At 42.4% G+C, this 18206-nt stretch overlaps 1 protein-coding gene across 1 annotated transcript in view; it reads right to left on the reverse strand.

The window, feature by feature from the left end:
• Positions 1-79: 79 nt before the first annotated feature.
• LOC110141288 (zinc finger protein 418-like) overlaps positions 80-18206 on the reverse strand; it is a 55727-nt gene continuing 37600 nt past the window's right edge. The window contains exons 4-5 of the mRNA XM_070451594.1: positions 8841-8967; positions 80-4019 (exon numbers count right to left, since the gene is read on the reverse strand). Coding sequence (XP_070307695.1) covers positions 2209-4019; positions 8841-8967 — 1938 coding nt within the window. The 3' untranslated portion in view covers positions 80-2208. The remainder of the gene's footprint in view (positions 4020-8840; positions 8968-18206) is intronic.

Genomic DNA, 18206 nt, shown 5'->3' on the forward strand with positions numbered 1-18206 from the left:
TATCCTGTGACTCAGACATCCCAGTTTAAGTTATTGACACAAGATCAAAGAAACACACATCCATGTAAACTAACACAAATGTTTGTAACAGGTTTACTTCCAATACTCACAACCTAGAAATAACCTAAAGAACCATAAAGAGATGGATAAGTAAGTCAACAGTGGCATACCCAAAGATAAGAATATTGCTCAGAAAAGAGATACTCATATCTCAAAGTAATTATAAAACAAAGAAAACCAGGGGAAAAAAAGAACAGCTTATTCCCATCATATAAATATAAGAAAATGCAAAGGTTATCTATTATAAGGGAAAGTAAATAAATGGTTACCTGGAGAGGTGGGAAAGCAAGAAGAGATTATAAAAAGACATGAGGTAAACACACCATGACAGATCTGGTCATTATCAAGAGTAGGATGCTGTTTTCAGAGGTCTGTACATATGTCAAAATTTGTAAAACTGTATATTTTAGTTATAAGCTGCTGATTACATATAAATTATATCTTTATAAAGCTTTAAAAATTGGCTCAAGAAAAAAACCAAACAAAACCCATGTCCCACTCTTTATGGAACATAGGCTGAGAAACGCTGTGTTGACTCCAGCATCTCTCTCCTTATGCCCTCTGGAAGGTCAGTCTTGTCTCAATAGCAGCAAATACAGGGAGCAATGAACATTTCTATCCATCAGGAAGAGTGCTGCACAGGCCAAGAGCCACATCCTCAGAATATGAGACCTCTTCCCTTTTTTCCTCCCTGTGTAGTAAGGGCCTGGAGGTGAACATCACTGAGAGGCTACAGTGATCCTCAAAGCCTGACTAATTTCCCTGACAACATCCTCAGCTACACAAGATAGGCGTGCCCACAAGTCCTGAGATTTGCATGATCTGTGATCCTGCAGAGTCACAGAAACATTGCTGGCTACACTTTGTTTTATTTTGGCCACACTTTGAGGTTTATGGGATTTTAGTTCTCCAACCAGGGGTTGAACCAGGGCCCTTGGCAGTGAAAGCGGGTAAGTCCTAACCATTGGACCACCAGGGAATTCCCTCTAGCTACATTTTTAGAAGAGGTACATTTCATCTAATTGGCTGCAGTCTCCTACACTATATACTAGAGTTTCCATACTTATTATGGTTCCCCTTATAACCGTTCCGTATCTATCACAGTTCTCTTACAACCAGTGACAACCAGTGGATTGTGGCCATCAAGGAATGTGGATCTTTGCAGACCTGGGGAAGACATTCCGTCAACAGTGGTGGAAACACCTGTGATCTTTACTCCAAGTAAGAGAAAAAAATGATGTGGTTCTCAGAACCACTCCCCTTCCTTAGGAGTCATCTGAGACTCATGAGAAATATAGCATACAGGCTTCAAATGAAGAGAAAGTCCTGCAGTCTTTCCTAGGAGGCTCTGGGCAGTAACACAAATTTGGTCAAAATCACCAAGTTATTTTCTGCCATGATGCTGCCCCTCCTCAGGTACAGCATGTAAGACCTATAAAAATTTCTCCCCTCCTTCCTGCCTGTAGATTAGAAATCTGTACTAGTTTCTAAACTACCCTACACAGGAACAAAACTGTCAAGATTAATGAAGACTTCAAGGGTAGGGCCTTTGTTACTGTTCAAAGCAATGTGTAGCTGAGCTCTGGAGTCCATGACTTGCAAGCTGGACACACTCATCACAAGTATCACATGACACCAACATGTCCCTTAAAACTGTCATCTTTGTTGGAGTGCCACCAGCAAACTCAAATGATGTTCTATGGATCAATATTGGGTTAGGTCTATGCCCAACATCACCAAAGAGGAGAGAAAGACCCCCTAGGGCTCAGGTAAACTCCTGATTTGGCCAATATATGGGAGGACAGAGTTAAATTTCCCTGAGCACACTACGTGGACCTGCTAGGTGGTAGGTGTGAAATGGCCTTGACCACAGAGATGGCAGTGACATAAATCTGGGAAGAACCCTGGATAGGTTGGAGAGTGCAACATAGTCACACACGCTTCACACATAACCAGGGATTCTCCCACTATGCATGCGCAGATGGATGAAAGTCAATTCAGACAGATGGCTCCTCAGAAAGTTTCCTCCAGTGCCCTTCAACTGAATGCTGAAACCACATTTCCTGCATATCTATGCCTTTGTGTGAACTCTGATGTTGAAAGGGGTTAGATTTTTCCTATAAAAGATTTCCCACATTCAGTGCACTCTTAAGGCCTTTCTCCAACGTGACCTTTCTGATGACAACGCAGTTTGGATGTGGTAATAAAAGATTTCCCGCATTCACTGCACACGTAAGGCCTTTCTCCAGTGTGAACTCTCTGATGATAATGCAGAGTGGAACTACAAGTAAAAGATTTACCACATTCACTGCACTCATAAGGCCTTTCTCCTGTGTGAATTCTCTGGTGTATTATGAGGTTATTTCTTTGGATAAAGGATTTTCCACATTCACTACACTCATAAGGTCTTTCTCCAGAATGAACTCTTTGATGATAATGGAGGTCAGACCTAGAAATAAAAGACTTCCCACATTCACTGCACTCATAAGGTCTTTCTCCAGTGTGAGCTCTCTGATGATAACGAAGGCTGGAGCTGAAGGTAAAAGATTTCCCACATTCACTGCACACGTAAGGCCTTTCTCCTGTGTGAATTCTCTGGTGTAAGATGAGGTTATTTCTTCGATTAAAGGACTTCCCACATTCACTGCACTCAAAAGGCCTTTCTCCGGTGTGAACTCTCCAGTGTTGAATGAGTGTCCACCTATTGTTAAAAGACTTCCCACATTCAGTGCACTTAAAAGGCTTTTCACCAGTGTGAGCTTTCTGGTGTTGATTCAATTGGGATCCATATTTAAACAATTTCCCACACTCAGTACACTCATAAGGCCTTTCTCCTGTGTGAACTCTCTGATGTTGAATGAGAACCCACCTATTGTTAAAAGATTTCCCACATTCACTACATTCATAAGGCCTTTCTCCAGTGTGAACTCTTTGATGATAATGGAGGTTAGAGCTAGTGGTAAAAGTTTTTCCACATTGACTGCATGCATAAGGCCGTTCTCCTGTGTGAGATCTCTGATGATACCTGAGGGCAGGCCTAGAGACAAAAGATTTCTCACAGTCACTACACTCATAAGGCCTTTCTCCTGTGTGAGATCTCTGATGGTAAGTGAGGGCTGAGCTAGACGTAAAAGATTTTGAACATTCACCACACACGTAACTATTTTCTCCACTGTGCCATGTGTGGGGAGAAATGAGGACAGATTTGTGGCTTAAGAATTTCCCACATTTGCTGCACTTGTACTGCACTGCCCCAGTATGAATGCTTTGATGTTGACACAGGGTTGAGCTTTGCCTAAAGGATTTTCCAGATTCACCACACACATGGATCCATTCTCCAGCGTGGACTCTCTGGTGCACAACAAATGAGGATTTGTACCTGAATGCTTTCCCACATTCACTGCACACAAAACAAGGTCTTCCAGTGCGGACACCCTGGTCCTGAACAAGTGTACATGGGGGACTGAGGGCTTTCTTGCATTCTTCCCATGTGTGATGACTTTTCCTGCCATGTAAGGTTGACTGGCACTGGGTGACTGTGTTTGGCTTCTTCACAGCCTGTTGCTGCAGATGAACCATGATGGTCAGGAAGTCCTTTTCAAAATCCCTGCATGTAAATGGCTTCTGTGACACAAGGAAGCTGCAGCTCTTCACAAACAAGGCCTTGTCGCCACTGCTTTTGAGGGTTTTCTCTCCCATGTGCTGCTGCAGGTGCTGCTGAAAGTTTGTACTAAAATAAAACTGTTTCCCACATGCTCCACACCTCAACAGTTTTTGGACGTGCTGTGTTTCATGGTGCTCAGCCAAGTGGAAAACATTTCTCAAGACTGGACCACAGGTCTCACATGGGTGCATCTTCTGGGAAGACAAAGCTGCCTTCGTGGTCCTAGCCTGTGACATTTCTAGAGAAGTGATCTGTTCAGAAGGCGCCTCTGCATTCTCTGTTCCACAGCAGCAACCTGAACAGAAAGAAATGCACGTCAAGTACTATTGACTACGGGGAAGGGTCAAGCTCATCACAAATTTGCATCTGCATCAACAACAAAACAGTCAGAAAACAACAAACAGTGGCCACAAGTTCCCTGGAGATCCAGTGGTTAAAACTTCACCTTCTAATACAGGGAGTGTGGGTTCAATCCCTGGCTAGGGAGCTAATATCCCACATGCCTCTGTCAAAAAAACAAAACAGAAAACAGAAACAATACTGTAACAAATTCAATAGACTTTAAAAATGGTCCACATCAAAATCTTAAAACAAAAACAGCAACCAAATTAATAAAAGAACAAGACTGAATCTTATATTGTCAAAAAGAGACTCACATCAGTACTAAGGACACACAGAGTTCAAAATGAAGGCAACATAAAGATACTCCATCAAATGGAAAACTGAAAGTCAGCATAAGTACTGTATAGCTAAAAAAAAAAAAAGGAGAAAAAAAAGTACTGTATAGCTTCAGATAAAACAAACATTAAGTGAAAAACTGCCACAAAATACAAAGAAGTTCATGATATAATGATGAAAAAAAGTTAATCAAGGGACTATAACAATGGCTAGCGTATATGCATTGAACATTGTAGCATGAAAATGTCTGCATCAAATATTAACCAATCTGAAAGCGGAAACAACAACCCAATAACAAAGGATTTCATAGAACTTTCCTGGTGGTCTGGTGGTTAAGAATTCACCTTGCCAGGCAGGGGACAGGGGTTCGATCCCTAGTAAGGTAATTAAGATCTCACATGCTGCTGAGCAACTGAGCTGGCATGCTACAACTTCTGAGCCCGTGAGTTCCAGAGCAGCTCACCACAACAGAGGGCCTGCGTGCTGTAAATACTGAAGCCCATGAGCCACAACTAGGGAGTCCATGTGCCTCAACAAAAGATTCCAAATGATGAAACAAAGAAGATCCTGTGTATTGCAACTAAGATCTGACACAATCAAATAAATAAATACAATTTGGAAAAAAAAAAAAAAAGAGCTAGAGACTTCAACATTCTCCCTTCAACAATAGGTTGATCATCCAGACAGAAATTCAGTAAGAAAACTTTGGACTTGAACACATACTTTAGATCAAATGGACATATATACAAAACGTCCAACTTCAGCAGAATACACATTCTCAACTGCATACAGAACACTGCCCAGAGCAGATCATATGTTATAGATTATAAAACCAGGTCTAACAAATTTAAGGAGATTGAAATAATATAAACTATCTTTGCTGACCACAATGGATTGAAGGAAGAAATCAGTAACAAGTAGGAAACTGGGAAAATTCACAAACATGTGGAAATTAAACAACAGAATCATGGAAAAATAAACGATCTCAAAAGAAATTTAAAAATACCTTGGTAGTTCAAAGAGGGAAACTTAGAGCAATAACTGCTTACTGTATGCATATATAGGAAAATAAAAATCTTGGCTTCACAGGTGACTTCTACCAAAAATTCAAAAAAGATTAAATACCTACCCTTTTCAAACTCTTCCAAAATATTGGAGAAAGGAATGCTTCCTAGCTCATTTTACAATGGCAACATCACCAGACACCAAAACCAGATGAAGACAACATAGAGAAAATTATAGGACAGCATCTCTGATAAACACAGATGCAAAAATTCTCAACAAAATACTAGTAAACCAAATACAACACCACATTAAAAGAATCATACATCATGATTAGTCCAGAGATGCAAGAATAGTTCAACATCTACAAATCAATCAATGTGATATACCACATAAACAAAATGAAGGATTAAAACCATTTAATCATTTCAATAGATACAGAAAATGCCTTTGACAAGATTAAACATCCATTTATGATAAAAACTCTGAATTAAGTGGGTAAAGAAGGAACATACCTCAACATAATAAAAGTCATAGATGGCAAATCCTTCAGCTGACATCAAGCTCAATGGTGAAATGTCAAAACCTATCTCTCTAAAATCAGGAACAAGAAAAGGATGTCCACTATCTCCACCCTTATTTGATGTAACATCGAAAGTCCTAGCAAAGAACAGTCAGGCAAGGGGGAAAAAAGGCATCCAAAATGGAAAGGCAAAAGTAAAACTTTCACTATTTGCAGATATCATGGTTTTACACATAGAAAACTTGACGGACTCCACCAATAATCTATTAGAAATAACCAACAAAGTTGCAGGGTACAAAATCAACATACAAAAAACAGTTCAACTTCTAAACCTGAATAGTGAGCGAGCAAAAAAATTAAAACAATCCCATTTACAATTCCAACAACAAAAAATACCTAGGAATATTTAACCAAGAAGGATGAAGACCTATACATGAAAAACTCTAAGACATTGTTGAAAGACTGAAAAAGATACAAACAGAAAGATATTACATGCTCACTGACTGGATGAATTAACATTATTAAAATGTCCATACTGCCTAAAGCAACCTACAGATTGAATGCAATCTCAATAGAAATCCCAAGGACATTTTTCACAGAAATAGAACAAAAAATCTGACAATTTATATATAAAACCACAAAACCTAGCAGATAGCCAAAGGATTATTATAAAATAAACAAAACAGAACAAAAAAAAAGCTAGGGGAATTCCCTAGAGATCTGATGGTTAGGACTCAGTGCTTTCACTGCAATGACCCAGGTTCAAACCCTGGTCAAGCAACTAAGTTGACCTGCTTGCTGCAACTAGAGAAAGCCCAAATGCAGCAATGAAGTCTCAGCACAGCCAAAAATGAATGAATCTTTAAAAAAATTAAAAAGGCCCCCCGGCCCCCCAGGGTGGTCCAGTAGTAAAGAATCCAACTGCCAATGCAAGGGATACAAGTTTGATCCCTGGTGCAGAAAGATTCCATATGCTGCAGGGCAACTGAGCCCATGCGCCACAACTAGTGAAGCCCACTTGCCCTAGAGCCTGTGCTCCACAACAGAAGAAGCCACTGCAATTAGAAGCCCATGCATCTTTGAATCAGTTCTAATGAGGTGGATGAAACTGGAGCCTATTATACAGAGTGAAGTCAGTCAGAAAGAAAAACACCAAATACAGTACATTAACGCATATATATGGAATTGAGAGAGATGGTAACGATGACCCTATATGCGAGACAGCAAAAGAGACACAGATGTAAAGAACAGACTCTTGGACTCTGTGGGAGAAGGCGAGGGTGGGATGATTTGAGAGAACAGCACTGAAACATGTATATTACCACATGTGAAATAGATCACCAGTCCAGGTTTGATACATGAGACAGGGTGCTCAGGGCTGGTGCACTGGGATGACCCAGAGGGATGGGATGGGGAGGGAGATGGGAGGGGGGTTCAGGATGGGGAACACATGTACACCCATAGCTGCTTCATATCAATGTATGGCAAAACCCACTACAATATTGTAAAGTAATTAGCCTCCAATTAAAATAAATAAATAAAATTAAAAAAAAAAAAGAAGCCCATGCATCACAACTAGAGTAGCCCCCACTGACCTCAACTAGAGAAACCTCACACACAGCAACAAGACCCAGTGCAGCCAAAAATAATTTTTTTTTTAATATGAGGGGTAACATGCTAGCAAGGATACACAGAAAAGGGAACCACTGCACATGGTTGCAAAGAATGTAAATTAACATAGTAATGGAAAATACCACAAATACTCATCAAAATATTGAAAGTAGAACTACCATATGATCAAACACACCCACTTCTGGGTATACATCCCAAGGAACAAAACCAGTATCTTCATGAAACAGGTTCACGTGCATATTCATTGCAGCATTATTCAAAACAGCCAAGATACAGAAACATTTTAAAGTGTTCATTACTGGATGAAGTGATAAAGAAAATACGGTATACACACAAACATGCACCAACTTTCCCACGATTATGTGTGCAGGAATATTTGGACAAGAAAAAGGAAAAACTGCCACTTGCAAAAATCAGGAGGCTAGAGGACATTATGCTAAATGAAATAAGCCACAGAGCGATGAACAAATACTGTATTAAATATAGAATCTTTAAAAAAGTCAAACTTAGAGAGGCATAAAGTAGAACGCCAAATACTGAGAGCTAGGAAAACAGGGAGATGGTCAAAAACACTTCCAGTTATGAGTAAGTTCTAAGAACCGAAAGTGCATAATAGTGACTACAGTCATTAATATTGTATACTGGAAATTTGCTAACAAATCCTAAGTATTCTCACACACACAAAAGAAAAAAAGTTATGTCTGGTGATAGGTGTGTTAATAAATTTCATGGTGATAATTGTTTCGTAATATATATATATATCAAATCATCACATTATATATATTAAGTACATATAATTTTATTAGTTATACCTCAATAAAGTTGGGACGACAGGATGAAACGGAAATAAGAGGTCTAAACATCATAAAAAGAACTATATAGGAGAGATCAACAGTAGCCAATGCTCATGTAAGTAGTCCCCATGACAATGGCTGCAATTCCATAAACAAGCAGGAACAGAATTGCCAGCTAAAGGAGGGGCCACAGAAACTGCATGGATCTGGACACACTGACCCATTAAGGGAAAGGGCGAGCAAGCTGCACCCAAAGGCCTTATTGCAAGACTATGATCCACAAATCCTTCCCTGTGACAGTGCAGTATAGCAGGTATTACGGCTGCAGAGGAGAAAAAGGGCAGCGCAAACACCCCAGCCCTAATTACCACAACTACCCAGAACACTGGGGGAGCAAGCAGTGCCTCCATGTGAGGACAGAGCACCTTCTGGGGCGTGAGGCAGGATACAGAGGCCAGCCCAGGTTAGTAGGGAGGCTGAGTCTTACCCAGTGAGGATATAAGTGCATAGTTCTCCAGCATCACATCCAGATACAGGCGTCTCTGAGCCTCATCAAGGAGCCTCCATTCCTCCCAGGAGAAGTACACAGCAACATCTGGAAAGGTCACACCACCCTGTGGTGAAGGGGACAAATGAAACCTTGAACATTCTCTAAGAATCCACAATCTCTCCAAACACCTATGCCATTCCCATCCTCCACTGGTGCCACTGATGCCTTCTCTCTCCATCACCCGCTTTACTCACTGTGTTCAGCCCTCAGCAGTAACTGGGCGGGGTGCAGGGAGCGGTACTACAAGGCTTCTCCAGAATTTTGTGCACACAGATGCCATCTAAACTCTGGGCTTGGCGTGCAATGTCCCGTCCCTCCAGTCAAGCAATTCCCCTAGAGTCTCCCAAATTGTGGGAATCCAGACACAGCCAAAGATAAGCTCATGCTTCACCTGTAAATACTCAACATCAGGAACCTGAGGCCATCAGTTCACACTTCCTTTCAGTGGGCACATCATTCTCTCACAATTTCAGACTCTACAGTTGCACTTCCATAGCACTGACATCTCCCTGCACCACACCACAGAATTCTTCCTGAACATACATGCACACCTGGTGCTTGGCATCCAGAGATTGCTTTAGAAATTAAAAGAAGATTCACTACAACCCCAGTCCTCTGATGGATCTGACACCAGACTAAGCAACATTCTGCTTAGAAGATCTTGCCACCTGCTGCCACTCCTTCCTTCAATATTCACCACCCTAAAACCACACATGATTTTCACATTCCCATAACTCTCTTCAACTTCTTTACTGCCAGCTTTGCCCCTTCAACAGCCACAAGGCTCCTCTCTCCACTCAACCTTTGTAAAAAAAAAATCCAGCCCTAAAAATCTCCCCTCCAGTCATAGCGACTCACAAATGACGTCTGCCCCAGACCTTATCCACTAGCAAGACTAAAACATCCCAGACCCTGTCAAAGTTCATTGCGACATTCTGGAGAAGTCATATAGTACTAAATGAGAAGCAGCCCCAGCCTTACTGCCTTCTCGTCTCAATTACTCCTGCGTGTCCTCAGCCATATCTCAGACTCCATTCACCCCACTGAAGCCTTGGCCGCCTGCCAAGTTGACCTCTCTTACATGGGTCCCACTGCTACTTCTCTACTTCACTTGGGTTTGCAATGCCGTACAAACCCTGAGCAAAAGAACTACTCCTTAGCACACACCCTAGTCTTTCTGACCTACTAATAACATGGCCACTGCAACCTGCATTCCCCTCCTAAATGTGATCCACAGCTCCACCTGTGTCCACACAACGGTCATCTTTTGAAAATTTCCATTCCTGAACACGTTCCCCAGTTTTCCAGACCTGCCTAGTCAAATGCCCATGTTGCCTACACTCAGTCTTCTCTGAAACATTTCAGACTCTTCAGAGAGCCAAAACAAACTCATAATATTTCCAAGGAAAATTAACCTGATGCTAAGGTCCCCATCCAGTTGATGGGTCTTCCATCCTTTTGTCTACTAGGGCCAAAATCCCAAGGGTCATCACTTATAATTGCTTTTCTCCTGTCACCAACAACACCCACAATTTTATATGTCCCTTTGTAACAGAGCAGGATGAGAAGAGCCGTTAGCAGGCAGCCATGGCTGTGCCTCGTTACTCCGCACCCTGTAACTAGGCAACAAGTCTTGCTCAGCCATTGGTCAGTGCCTCAGAGGACCCTCCCCACAAGCAACCAACTGTCAATGAGTGACCGTTAGGGAAGTGATTCAGTCCAGGGTCAGTGGTGTGGTGATCATCAGGAGGAGAGTGAGCTAAGAGGCAGATTCAGGCCTTCTCCTGGAGACCCTCCAGCACAACCAGGCTTAGGCCAGCGGGTCACCTGAAGAGTCCAGGAAACAGGCTGGGGATTATGTCCTGCAGGGCTTCAGTGCCCTCATAAGGCCCTCTACTAGCCATGGCCCAGGTCTTGAGGCAGTAGTGAACCTCTCTCCCATCCCTGTCTCTGCGATGTAACAGCAGTGGCTGTCTGCATGGTTTGCAGTCTGTGAGAACTGGTTTCCCACTTTTGGGCAGCCTGAGGAGTCTGAGTTGGATTATAAAGAAGCTGAGTGCTGAAGAATTGATGCTTTTGAACTGTGGTGTTGGGAGAAGACTTGAAAGTCCCTTAGATAGCAAGAAGATCAAACCAGTCAATCCTAAAGGAATTCAGTCCTGAATATTCGTTGGAAGGACTGATGCTGAAGCTGAAATTCCAATACTTTGGCCACCTGATGCGAAAGACTGACTCACTGGAAAAGACCCTGATGCTGGAAAGACTGAAGGCAGGAGGAAAAGGGGACAACAGAGGAGGAGATGCCTGGATGGCATCATGACTCAATGGACATGAATTTGAGTAAGCTCTGGGAGTTGGTGATGAACAGAGAAGCCCGGCGTGCTGCAATCCATGGGGTCGCAAAGAATCAGACACGACTGAGCAACTGAACTGACCTGAGGAGACTGAGGGCCAGTTGGGTTGGGTGCCTGGCTCCCTCAGGGATGACAGCTGGGCAAGTCTGGGGACCTGGCCTTGAAGGAGCTGCCAACTGCAATCTGCCTCCTCTTAGCTAGGACTGGGACATTGGGGGGTGAAAGTTGTGCCTTGGGACTTTGCTCTTCCTTGTCAGGACAAAGAATAACATTCATCTGGTAGAGACTTACAGGAACATCCTTACCTGACCATGAGCTGATCCCAAGAACAAAGGATCTGACATGGGAAATCTACAACAACTAACTACGCCCATACCTCACCTTTTGCTTTTAAAGGGCCTTGCTGAAAGCTTTCAGTAATTTTGGGGCTCATAGGGCATGAGCCACCCATCTCCTTGTACAAATCTGTAATAAACCTCTGTTTCAAACTCTGTTTTAGTATGGATGGGCCTGACTGTGTGTGGGGCACAAGGACTTGCGATTTCGATAACACCTTCTCAAAAAATTGATCCAGAATTCAATCACTTTTCACAAATCCAAGGTAGTCTCTCTGGTCCATCAATACACACCGAGGCTATTACAATTAATACTTCTGTGCTTCCTGTCTCCTTCCTCCCTCTCCTACTTTGTTTTCTTCTCTGCAGTCAGAGGGAGCCTATTTTGGTCTGCATGCGATCACTTCCCGCTTGCGATTCAAACCCTCTATTACCTGTGAAATAAATGGTCCTTTCTTTTTTCTGGCCGCACGGTGGTACTTTGTGAGATCTTAGTTCCCCAAGCAGGGATTGAACTGGGGCCCCGCAGCCATGAGAGGCGGAATCCTAACCACTGGGATGCCAGGAAGTTTCCATAAATGGCCAACCTTTCTCGCAGCAACACTGCAACCTTGACTGGCCCAGCTGCAACTTGCTCCTATCAGAAATTGCTAGGAGGGTGGAGAATTGCTATACCTAAGTCCCTGATCAGTACCACCTCCAAATCTCTGCGCCTGCAGGTCCCTCCGCCCGTCACCCTCTCCCATGCGCATTCACAGACACAGAGCCCCCACCCAAGTCGGCCTCACCGGCCTGGATCCCGAGGACTGGGCTGCGGGCACGTGAACAGGCGCCGCCGACTCCCCCCGACGCTCGGGGCTTTAGTGTCTGGTGGGATGAGGGCGGTGAGGGCCCAAGGGGACCAGCGTTTACCTGAGGCGGGTCCCTTAGTGCCGCCGCCATTGGACTCTGTGGGCGGAGCGGGACCGGGAGCGGCTGCAGTACCCCGCCCGGCGGGGCCTCTCCCAGTCTTGGCGCGGCACACCCTGGGCGGAGTCACCGGGCCTCACACCCGCCTCTCTGCAGCTGGTATCTTCTCAGTCTCATCCCCGCTTCCCAGCACAAGTAACCGAAGCGCTTGAATTATGAAAAAACTCGAGCACATTCAAAATAACGCTCTTAGCGTCGCCACCGGAAGTCCCGCCCAGAAACTATTGCTTCACAAGAAAATGCGGCTTCTTTTCGTCCTAATTGGCTGATCGTCGCAGCCGCCCATCGCACAGCCGCCTGGGTAATGTATTTCCCACAGATCCACGAGCCAAGGTCGTTTGAGTGATCCCTGACTTGCAGGAGAAAAGGCGAAGCTACACTGTGAGGTTTGCTCAAATAACAACCGAAATCAGAGACTGAGGTGGGGCGTTGCTTCTTAAAGAGAATGCATTCAGATGTTTGAGGATTACTATCTGTAACTGATCACCCAAGTGTTTGGAGACAGTTTTTCAAATTCTTCGAAGCTCAGCGTGTTCCTAGAGGCTAAGAGTACCTTTCCAGATGCTCTCAAATCCATCAATCCAAATGCATCCCCGAACTTCCCAGGCGATTCAGTGATTAATATTCCTCCCTTCCACGGCAGGAGGCGTGGTTCAATCCCTGATGAGGGAACTAAGGTCCCACAAATCTCACAGCACGTCCAACCAAACAAAAATCCCAAATGACCTAAGCCGAGTCACTTAGACACAGAATGGAGACAGTGGAAACTGAAGCTAATAAACAATAGTGCACTGTACATCTGTACACGAAAGTGTAGATAAGGAAAAGGATGCTGCGCCACGTTGAGGAAGGAATACAAAGATAGGTCTCTGACAACGATTCCCAAGACAACAGAAATCCTGCCTTTATAGTTGCTGGGAGAAATATCAATAACATCAGATATGCAGATGACACCACCCTTATGGCAGAAAGTGAAGAACTAAAGAGCCTCTTGATGAAAGAGGAGAGTGGAAAAAGTTGGCTTAAAGCTCAAAAACTAAGATCATGGTCCCATCACTTCATGGTAAGTAGATGGGGAAACAGTGGAAACAGAGGCAGACTTTATTTTGGAGGGCTCCAAAATCACTGCAGATGATGACTGCAGCCATGAAATTAAAAGACACTTACTCCTTGAAAGAAAAGTTATGACCAACCTAGACAGCATACTAAAAAGCAGAGACATTACTTTGCCAACAAAGGTCCATCTAGTCAAGGCTATGGTTTTTCCAGTAGTCATGTATGGGTGTGAGAGTTGGGACTATAAAGAAAGCTGAGCACTGAAGAATGGATGCTTTTGAACTGTGGTGTTGGAAAAGACTCTTGAGAGTCCCTTGGACTGCAAGGAGATGCAACCAGTCCATCCTAAAGAAGATCAGTCCTGAATATTCATTGGAAGGACTGATGCTGAAGCTCTAGTACTTTGGCCACCTGATGTGAACAGCAGACTCATTTGAAAAGACCCTGATGCTGGGGAAGATTGAAGGCGGGAGGAGAAGGAGATGACAGAAGATGAGATGGTTGCATGGCATCACTGACTCAATGGACATGAGTTTGGGAAAACACCAGGAGTTGGTGATGGACAGGGAGGCCTGGCATGCTGCCGTCCATGGGTTGCAGAGTCAGACACAACTGAGAGACTGAACTGAACCAAACTGACACTGTCCAATTCATTGAGCAATACTTTCATCTATTATCTTACTTCATATCCTCACATATATTCCTTTCTGAATCTGATGTCAATCTCAAAAAGAGAACAAAAAAAATGCCATTTTGACATGCGACAATGGCTGCAGTATTTTGCAATGTTTCGGCACTATTTGCTATTTCATGGTTGGTCTTGTTTCATCTACCCCACCCACCTTACTATATTATTTCACCTGTAAAGGGGACGACAGAGGATGAGATGCTTGGATGGCATCACTGACTCAATGGACATGAGTTTCGATAAGCTCCGGGAGTTGGTGATGGACAGGGAGGCCTGGCATGCTGCGGTTCATGGGGTTGCAAAGAGTCGGACACGGCTGAGCGACTGAAGTGAACTGAATCCCAGATAGCATGTATTTTAATGTATAAACTCTTCAGACTGTTTTTAAAATGTAAGGGTTCTTGGGACTTACCTGGTGGAGCATCGGTTAAGAATCCACCTACCAATGCAGGAGACACAGGTTCGATCCCTGGTCTGGGAAGATTCCACGTGCCTCAGTGAAACTAAACCTGTGCGCCACAACTACTGAGCTCACATGCTGCAGCTACTGCATAATGTCTTTGTACCTCAAGATCTAAGTTAAGTCAGAAAGTCATGTCCAACTCTTTTGATACTTCATGGAATGTAGCCCACCAGGTTCCTCTGTCCCTGGGCTTTCCCGGGCAAGAATAGTGGAATGGGTTGCTATTTCCTTCTCCAAGGGGTCTTCTCAACCCAAGTCTCTTGCATCACGTTAGGATCCTTTACCACTAAGCCACCAGGGAAGCTCAAGATGTAAGGTTCTATTGTTGTTGCTGTTTAGTCACTAAGCCAGGCTCCTCTGTCCATGGGATTTTTTTCTGGCAAGAAAACAAGAATAATGACAGATGCCATTCATCATAAGCACAAACTAGGTGTAAAACATTGATCAACTATGGTTCATTTATTTCCTCTGGGAGGAAAGCATTGTCCTTACACCCCTTACATAGCTCAGGACAAGCAGAAACAGCCATACCACCACTTCAGTGAATTTTACCTGAAGTCTCTGGGGAAATTCTCTGAAGCTATTTTTTAAATGTTTGCAATGATTATTTTTTGGTGATTTACTAAGTGTAGAGTGTTGGGAAGAATATTCCAGAGAGAGAAAAGTACATATGAAGGACAAGTATGTGAAGGGGCGTGAGCATTCAGGTAGCTGAGATAAAGGGTGGAAAGAGAATGAAGGGCCCTTCTCATTAAGATGCTGAACTGAGCAGATACAATTATTTGTGGAAATATTAACAAGTTAGCTGACCCATAAACCCAGTGTAGTATATTCATAAGTTTCAAATCTTTAGATACTAAATTTTAGTCTTCTATAAACTACAATAATGTGATAATATTTTTTCCATGGTAGAAAATGTAGTTTCTGTTTTAAAATTAAAATTATGAAGTGTTATTTGTTCAAAAAGTCATCCTGGTAGGGCTACTATAGAAACTTTCAAAAATATATTTATAAATATCTATATACACAAATCAAATGCTTAAAGACACTTCAAATTATGTAAAAGCTCTGAGAGTCTCCTGTTTCTTCTCACCTGGTAACCTATAAGGGGAAACCATTATTAGAAATTATACCTTTTAAACTTTTGAGAAAACAACTTTGAGCAAGATTATGTTTAGCAATGTAACGTGCTGACTCCATCCAAACCATTATAAGCCTAATATTTATCTTTCCTTTACTAGCTTAGTATAATTTCTTACATTTTCTAGTGTCCTTTTTAAAAACTTTTTTTAAAGGGGGGTTTGTATTATTTTTAACCTTTAAAGTCTACAAGATTTATTAATATTCAAAGCCTTTTCAGGAAAGGTCTAAGATTTTTCAACCAATGTTGTTTTTCTTGTCTCAGTCACAAGTTGCCTGGACTGTGTGCACACAGAAGAGAAATGAATGTTCTAATAAACTTTTCCAACCTGGGATTTAGTAAGTCTTTGACAATGCCAGAGATTTGAACACAACCATGCTGAATATACATGGAGGGTTTCCTCCATGTGGAAATTGCAAATTCAGGGGACACTGAGTGGCATTTCCCTGGTGGTCCAGTGATTAAGACTTGCTTCCACTGCAGGGGGCACAGGTTTGACCCCTGGTCAAGGAACTAAGATCTAGCAAGCCACATGGTTCAGCACACACACACAAAAAGGACACTGAGCTACTCCAACCAGCTTATCAGAGAAGAGGAAAAGAAAAGAAAGGTGGGATGTAAGTAACACAAAGGGGGCAGGATTTAGGTGGTTTCACCAGTGAGAAAGCTTTAACTTATTCATAAATTATCTATAGCCAAGTCCCCCTAAGTGGATCCTACAGTATTGTTTACTCACAAGCAAAAGAAAATTCTGATTAACCAATGGACCACTTTCCATGCATGGTGTGATGAGGCTTCCAAATGCAATTTTGACTAACAATGCCTCCTTGAAAGATGTTAGTTAAGGCATCATCTTAGATCCATTTGTTGCTAAAATGTCAATAACCTAAAATGGAAAATGAAATACAACAGACTAAATGCTGTATAAAATGAATACTTGTATAATCACATAGTCAAAAACTATTTCAAATCAATTCATAACATAGAATTTTGACTACACTTACTTAGACTTGTGGAAATAAAGATGGCCAACCAAATGAGAACACTCAAAGCCTATTTATTCAGAGCTACAAATCATGGCTTAAAAATGTTGAGTATCTAGATTTAAGAACTAATCAAGAAACAAGGTCATGGAACTATATTGAATACTCTGTGATAAACCATAGTGGAAAAGAATATTAAAAAAAAAAAAGAATGTATATATGCATATAACTGACTCACTGTGTGTGTACAGCATAGACTGGCACATAGTATAATAAAAAATTTTTTTTAAGTGAGCAAGAATATTAATGACTAAACTTTAAAAGTATATGCTGTATGTGGCTACTGCATTGTGTACAGTACACAAAGTGTTTATGAAATACTCCCACATTAAAGAACAATTATTTTCATAGCAGAGAGGTCATATCACTGAAAAATGAATAAAATTCCAACATAAGTTTTTGCTGTTTCACTATCTTTTTTGTTAGGAAAAAACCAGAAACTTCCCCAAAGAATTTTTAAATATTTTTTTGGTTGCAGCTTGTACCAGAGACTGAACCCAAGCCCTCAACAGTGAAAGTGCCAAACCCTAACTACTGAATTGCTAGGAAATCCCCCCAAAATTCAATAGGAATGCAGGGGGGGGGGGCTACAGTGGGGAGAGCACATCCTCACTATCCTCATTTTCCTGCACAGCAACACATCTGAAGTGAAATCACATAGATACTACAAAACCACTGATAATTTTTTCATCTCACAACAGCCTCCCTATAAAAGATACATAGTTCTCGATGCCATGACAATTTCTGCACTGGCTCATCCTTCACAGGTAGTAACTGGAATACTGCAGAGGCCCCTTCAGTACAGGCACATTTCCACAAACTTGTGGCAGCCTTTTCCCCTCCCTACAGATCCAGTGTTCCTTTAACAGGTGATTCCCCCTGCCTGTACGACTGTATAATCTATGCTGCCACTATCTGGAATTCTAGACATGAGGATACATGGCTCCACTACAGGACCTAGGGAACAGACTTCTCTTACTGACTGGACATAATCCATGACCCCATGAACAAGAAAATTTCCTTGATTTAGGAAGCAGCAAAGGTATCACAACTGCCCATCTAAAGACTGACATCTGAACCAATAAAATACCAATGCATCCAGGCTGCAAAAAAGAACCACAAATCCCTGCAGTCTTTTCTTGGAGGCCCTGGGCAGCAATGGCAACTAGGACAAAACTAGAAAGAGGTACACTCACAGCATACTGTTCTCTCTGAGGCACAGAGTGTGCAATTCCACAAAAAAGCTTTTCAACC

Source organism: Odocoileus virginianus, chromosome 20 (genome assembly GCF_023699985.2).
Source record: "Odocoileus virginianus isolate 20LAN1187 ecotype Illinois chromosome 20, Ovbor_1.2, whole genome shotgun sequence".
Taxonomy (NCBI): Eukaryota; Metazoa; Chordata; class Mammalia; order Artiodactyla; family Cervidae; genus Odocoileus; species Odocoileus virginianus.